The 6,000-nt window shown below is 48.6% G+C and overlaps 1 protein-coding gene across 1 annotated transcript in view; it reads left to right on the top strand.

The window, feature by feature from the left end:
- Window positions 1–6,000, top strand: part of arvcfb (ARVCF delta catenin family member b) — an 82,081-nt gene that overhangs the window by 22,198 nt on the left and 53,883 nt on the right. The window contains exons 4-5 of the mRNA XM_076271343.1: window positions 328–537; window positions 1,296–1,328. Coding sequence (XP_076127458.1) covers window positions 328–537; window positions 1,296–1,328 — 243 coding nt within the window. The remainder of the gene's footprint in view (window positions 1–327; window positions 538–1,295; window positions 1,329–6,000) is intronic.

Below are 6,000 nucleotides of genomic sequence, written 5' to 3' on the forward strand. Positions count from 1 at the left end.
AGTGTCGGTTGCATTTTAGTTACTGCATGAAATTGGAGACAGCGTTGAAATCTGACTTGCCCTCAGTGTTGTCTTTTCCCCTTTCTGCTGGACTTCCCTTTATACTGATTCTCCTCTGTCGTTTACTGATTCTCTGGTGCAGTTTGTTTGAGACGTCAGCTTTGAGGTATGAAGCTGTCAGCCTCATTGATCTGGACGTCCACAGGAAATGATCCCCCTTCGCTGACCGACAAAGTGGGGGCGGTAATATAGCCTCACTCACCCCTCTTTCAGTCAAAAGTGCAGTGTACGTGCTGAACTCTGGATACTTGGGGCTTCCTTTTCAAGTCATCAACAACCTCCATCAACAACAACAACGAGAACAACGCCAGAAGCTCGGAAAAGAAGCGCACATCCTGCAGTGGCATGACCAGGGCTGGCCCGGATGATGCAAATCGAGAGAAGCGTCCACGTGCACATCACACTGGCAAGAAGGGTATGTTGAGAAGAAACGACCCCTTTCAAGCCGCTCAACTCCTTGAAGATCAAACCCGGCAGGTGTGCCTGAAAGCTTATCGCTCTGCGGCGTCTTTTTTTCCCTTTTGCTGTGCGTTTGTGTCGCCTGCCTGGTTTTGTCTGAAGCAGAACGGCTCATCCTTTGTGACGGACAGCGGTTCTGAACACTTACAAGGTTACAAGGACTAATTTCTTAGTTTGCAACAGCGTAATAGTGGCTTTGGGTGCTGATTAGAAAGAGGAGGGAGAATTGTCCCTGGGCATTTCATTAAAATAGTGATGGAGAGTTGGACCTCACCAGTAATAAGCAGGTTTGTTCGTCATGAAAGGGCTATAAATCTTCATTTTAAAAAATTGATATACATTTTATAAAATTACTCTTGGTGTCTGACCTCCAGCCGGCCTACCTCTGTAGTCGCCCAAATAGCTGGTTAGTGGATTGGCTCCTTGGTATCTCCCTCTCAACAGAAATTTGTCTTAGGAAATTGAAGAAAGGATAAACCATTTAGCATTTTTATTGCCATGCCACACTAAGCAACTATACAGTTGTTTATGCATTTTGTGCAAGCATGGAGACATTAACAAACATATTTTCTTGTTTTCTTTCTTTTGAGTCTAACTCTTGATTGCATTCTGGAATGCAGTTAAATTGTAATTAGCCAAGCAACACATGCCATATGCTTCATGATTAATGTTCTCGTAGCGTGACATGGTTGCATGCACTGGCGAGGACCAGGGAAATCTGACATGTATGTCTAAAGACTCCAATGCCTCTGTGTGCTCTTGTTTTCGCTGTGCAGGGCTCCACGGTCCTTGCTTTGACCCCGGGGAAGGTATCCACCTCAGCAGTGCTCCATCTTTGTTTCTCTTGTTGTTTTTATTCGGCGAACAGGTACTAAAAACTCCTGGCACAGCACTAAACCCTGGCTAATTGGCAGGAGGCGAGCACCTTGCAGGCATATGGAGTCGGTATTCTGCCCAAGTGCTCCCTAATCTCCTCAACATGGAAGGCATTTTCAGGGGCCTTGTTTTTTGGGGCAGAAAATAGAAGCGAGCGTCCCGTGTGAATTAACCGTGCACTCTGACAGTGCTGTACTTTTGGCCTGCTTAGGGAGAGAGCAAGCTAGAGAAAAGAGTGTGTGAGAGAGAGAGAGAGAGAAGGAGAGAAAAAAAAGAGTTCAGAACCTCTGTTCCAGTACGTGCTGCAGCCAGAGGAAGATGGCCGCCTGCCACCGGGTGCTGTTGCCACTGATGATGTGATGCATCTGCAAAGAGTCAAGCTGCTTTAATGGCCTGTGCTACTGTGCTGGGAAGCTCTCGATTGGCATCTGTGAGGAGTGACGACGGCTCAAACGGCTCAAGTCTCTCTTCCAGTTACTGCAACCCCCTCACTCCACTCTCCATCCCCCACTAAACGATTTCACTCCTGTCCACTGTTGGGGTCTGGACACTGTAATGGCTTGATTGCATCCAACACTTACTTACACTTTGAAGTGTAGCTGCCACGGTTGGTGATTGATGCGCTGGCTTGATGCTGATTGTGGTTCGACATGGTTCGCAAAATTCATTGTGCAGTGGGCAAGACACTGGAGGGGTTTCATCAACTTTTTATTGCACCAGTGTGGGTGGTTTCCCAGACAATATTACTCTGAAGCTGTGTCATTGTCTGCCAACCAGTATTTTTCCTCCCAGCCAAGTGAGAATGTTCCCCAGCAGATTGAGAGGGCGCCCATTTTTCAAGATGAGAAATGTTAAAACATAAACGGCGGTGAATGTATGGTTTATTTGGCTGCGATCCTTCTTGGAGAGTAGATATGTCTCCTGTGTCTTTTATTTTTCAGGGCCCCAACACCCCCCCACACACACACCTCACACACACACACACACAATAATGGAAATAGAAGCAGTATGAAAACATGAATCGATCGCGTGAGGTCAGAAGTTAAATTCTAGGCAGATAAAAACAGAGGGTTGTTTTTGTCTAGAGTAGGAGTGATAGCCTACGGGATTTGAGCACAATCATTTCCCTGCTGCTCTTGGATTACGGTCCGGCGTTGGCCATCTTTCGGAGCTGAGGAGCCCATGTCCATGCATTCCAGAGATTTAGGTTTCTACGTCAGCAGGCCTATCTCTCTCCCACCAACACTGCGGTTGTTCCTGCCCCCTCCGTAGACTTCTCTGTTTGTTTTTTTCATGGGATAACATGTTCTCTGGCTCTTCTCTGCCCTGGGAATCACATCTGTACTTTTCCCTTTCCCATTGAGCCTAGCGTGGAGGCCCCACTGGGGCAGTCAACAAGTGGACAACATATTCACCATGTCGGACAAAACTCCCTGGTCAGTCTCTGTTTGAGAAATCTCTTTAGCAACAAGCTAAAACAAATACTCTGCATGTCAAGCACCTAATATTTTTTAGAGGAATCGAAAACAATGCAAGACAGTGATGAGAATCACGCACTGTTGTGCAGCCACTTATTTTGTCATTACTGTGTGGTGCCAGCAGGGGAGTAGGCTGAGCGACCACTGGCACGCCACATTACCCATCCTCTCATTTGCGTCTTTGTTTTGGCAGCCCATTCAACATTTGTGTCATTCCACTGAAAGCCATGACGAGCCAGAGAGACTCTGTCGAGGCGAAGCTCAGTGCCTTATTTCTGTCCGTGCACATTACATTCTCCATGTCTTGTTTTAGTAGAAGGGAGAAGGAGAGATTGGCATTGTGAGTGGTGGGTTCACCCAGTGCTCAGGTGTCTCCAGACCCCCCCCCCAAACAGATTCCAGTCTGCTGGAAGTCATTTCTGGGAGTGCTGGGAGGGGCAGCCTCCCACCGGAGGAAACCCTACCAGCCTGAGGCCCCGGGCTGGAGGAGGCAGCGCCGGGATCCAGGGCCTGGGTCTCATTAGAGTGCAGCACGCCACTCTGGGCTTGCTTTAATTAAGAATGTGGGCAGGTGCTGTGGCTGCTCAGTGGAAGGAAGGAGTGGCCTACTTTACCCACTGCCCGTTACGGCTCGGAACATCGCCGTCATTTCTCTCAGTGCGTAGTTGCCTTGTAAGGAAGCGGTCATTCCTCCCGAGAGCCATGTTTGGCAAAGCTGACCGTGCCACTGTGGGAGCTGATCCCATTTGTCCACCTTGAGTGACTCCTGTCAAAAGGCGTCAGATGTCTTGCCTCCTGGTCTTTCTCTCGCTTCTGTTTTCTGCTAAACTGTGGACTGTGTGTTTTTCCTTTTTGCAAGCTTGACTTCACATTCATGCTGATGCAGAGAGGAAAAGCAACTGTTTTTTTGCTCCACAATAGCACAGGAAGTGTGCTTGTGTGTGTCCGTCAATTCTGGTCTTTGTCAGGTCGATGTCTCTCTCTCTCTCACGCTTTCTCTCTCCCTCTTTCTCTCTTTCTCTCCTTTTCCACCCTGTCATTTCGCTGGCCTCTTTTTTTGTCGTTGCTCGGGCCTTTTCAGGGAGAACAGCTGACAGGGAGCTTTTGAGGAGATGTGCGTCTCTGCTTCGCCGCTGGCCTGCGACGGGACAAAGACGTCTGGGCCTCCTTCCTAGAAAAAAGCCTCTGTGTTGCGGATGCTCCTCTCCACCGGGGCTGCGGGCAGTGGAGCGGGAGACAAGGACAGATCTGTGTCCTTCCCCTTTCGCCCTCCCTCTTCACCTCTTGTCATCCTTTCTTTCCGTCCATCTCCCTCCCCCTCATTCCATCCTCTCTCTCTCTCTCTCTCTCTCTCCTCTGTGTCATTCTCTCTATGGATGAGGGGGCGGGGGAGGGGGAGAGAGGGAGGAAAGGAGAGGGCTTCCAGATTTGATTTGCAGTGAGATTGGATTAGTGGCATTAATTTGGACCCATGCCTGCCCCAGCTGTGCTGCTTGTGTGTGTGTGTCTGTGTGTGTCTGTGTGTGTCTGTGTGTGTCTGTGTGTGTGTGTGTGTGTGTGTGTGTGTGTGTGTGTGTGTGTGTGTGTGTGTCTGTCTGTATAATTATGCTCGACGGGAAAGGGATATGTGGCTTTTGGATGTGTTATCTTGTGTGTTTGAATATATATATTGTGTGTGTGCATGTGTGTATATGTACAAACACACACACTGACAATGACAGCAGGTTACATGGTCATGTAGGTCTTATCTTGCTTTGTGTGTGTTTGTGTGTGTGTGTGTATGGTGTCTTTGTGAATGAAGGCCTTATCTCCCTGTGTTCTATCTCTGTACCAGTCTATTTAAGTCTGCCTTTGCTGCAGAGGCTATTGCAAGGAACTGGGAAATGGAAAAAGACACACACACACACACACACACACACACACACACACACACCTTGGCCAAATCATTATAGAACCAGCCTGACTGCAGAGCACACCCACAACCACCACTATTTTAAGGCAGTAACTACTGCTTCTGATCTCCCTCAATGAACTGTTAGTGGACTGCACTGGACATAAATCAGACTATTATCCCATAAATAGGCTCTTAGTATACTTACAGCACCATTTCCGGAGTCATGTTATATTTTGATGCATGCCGGCTTGACTGAAGAGTGGGGTGTGGAGGTTGGGTGGGGTGGGGGGTAGACATAGCAATAATCTCTCGAAAAAGTTAACAGCCCTTTGAGCCGCTCAGCAGACAGTGAAGATTATAGTTTACCGGCAGAGTAAACCGTGTGTCATTACTGTGCCACGAGATTGTTGATGTCTGCAAATCAGTCCCCATAACGTAAGGGGTTCCTTTTGGCTTCCTGTACGCTGTTTGGGCCGGGAGACATTCCAAGGAATGCAGTCAGGAAGTCCTGCGAGCTCTCTCAGTGCATTTCCTTCCTTTGCTCTCACAGTGTCTGAAACCAAGCGTACAAAACTGTTGGTGCTACTAGAGGAGAAGGAGTGGTAGTAGTAGTAGTAGTCGTAGTCGTAGTCGTAGTAGCAGTAGCAGTAGCAGTAGCAGTAGCAGTAGCAGTAGCAGTAGTAGTAGTAGCAGTAGCAGCGGACTGGTGGTTGTAGTGGTGGTGGTGGTAGTAGTAGTAGCGGTGGTAGCAGTGCTGGTGAAGTTGCTACAGGAAGTAGTAGGAAATGAATGCAAGCCAATTAAAGAGTTTTTAATCCTCACACATGAGCATCGTTAGTAGAGATGTCATGTTCAGACACAGGATTGAGTTTGTTTGTTCCATTTATACTGTACATCTGTTCTGTCCCCCCCCCCCCTTTTCCTGTTCCGTTTCATCTGTTCTATGCTATTTTTGTTGTCCGGCACAGAATAAGCCGGCACACGCCCACTCAAAAGACATCAGCTGTTGGGCTAATGGTTAGCAGCGCAGCACGGTGGCAGATGTTGGAGTTGGACCGGGCTCATGCTCCACTCCCAAATGAAAGGGCACCCAGGCGAAGGACCCCGAGTGCAGGTTTGGCAGTTTGCACGGGGCGGCCGTTGGGATCCCTGTTCCCTGGCCCCTGCGCATAATTGGAGGGAGTGCACCGGATGTCTCCGCTCATATCAAAGAGACAAAGGCTGCCCTCGTGG

The sequence above is a fragment of the Alosa pseudoharengus genome, unplaced genomic scaffold (assembly GCF_046254945.1).
Source record: "Alosa pseudoharengus isolate Yale_2024_CS ecotype anadromous, Long Island Sound unplaced genomic scaffold, YU_APseudo_1.1 YU_APseudo_1.1_scf_6, whole genome shotgun sequence".
Taxonomy (NCBI): Eukaryota; Metazoa; Chordata; class Actinopteri; order Clupeiformes; family Clupeidae; genus Alosa; species Alosa pseudoharengus.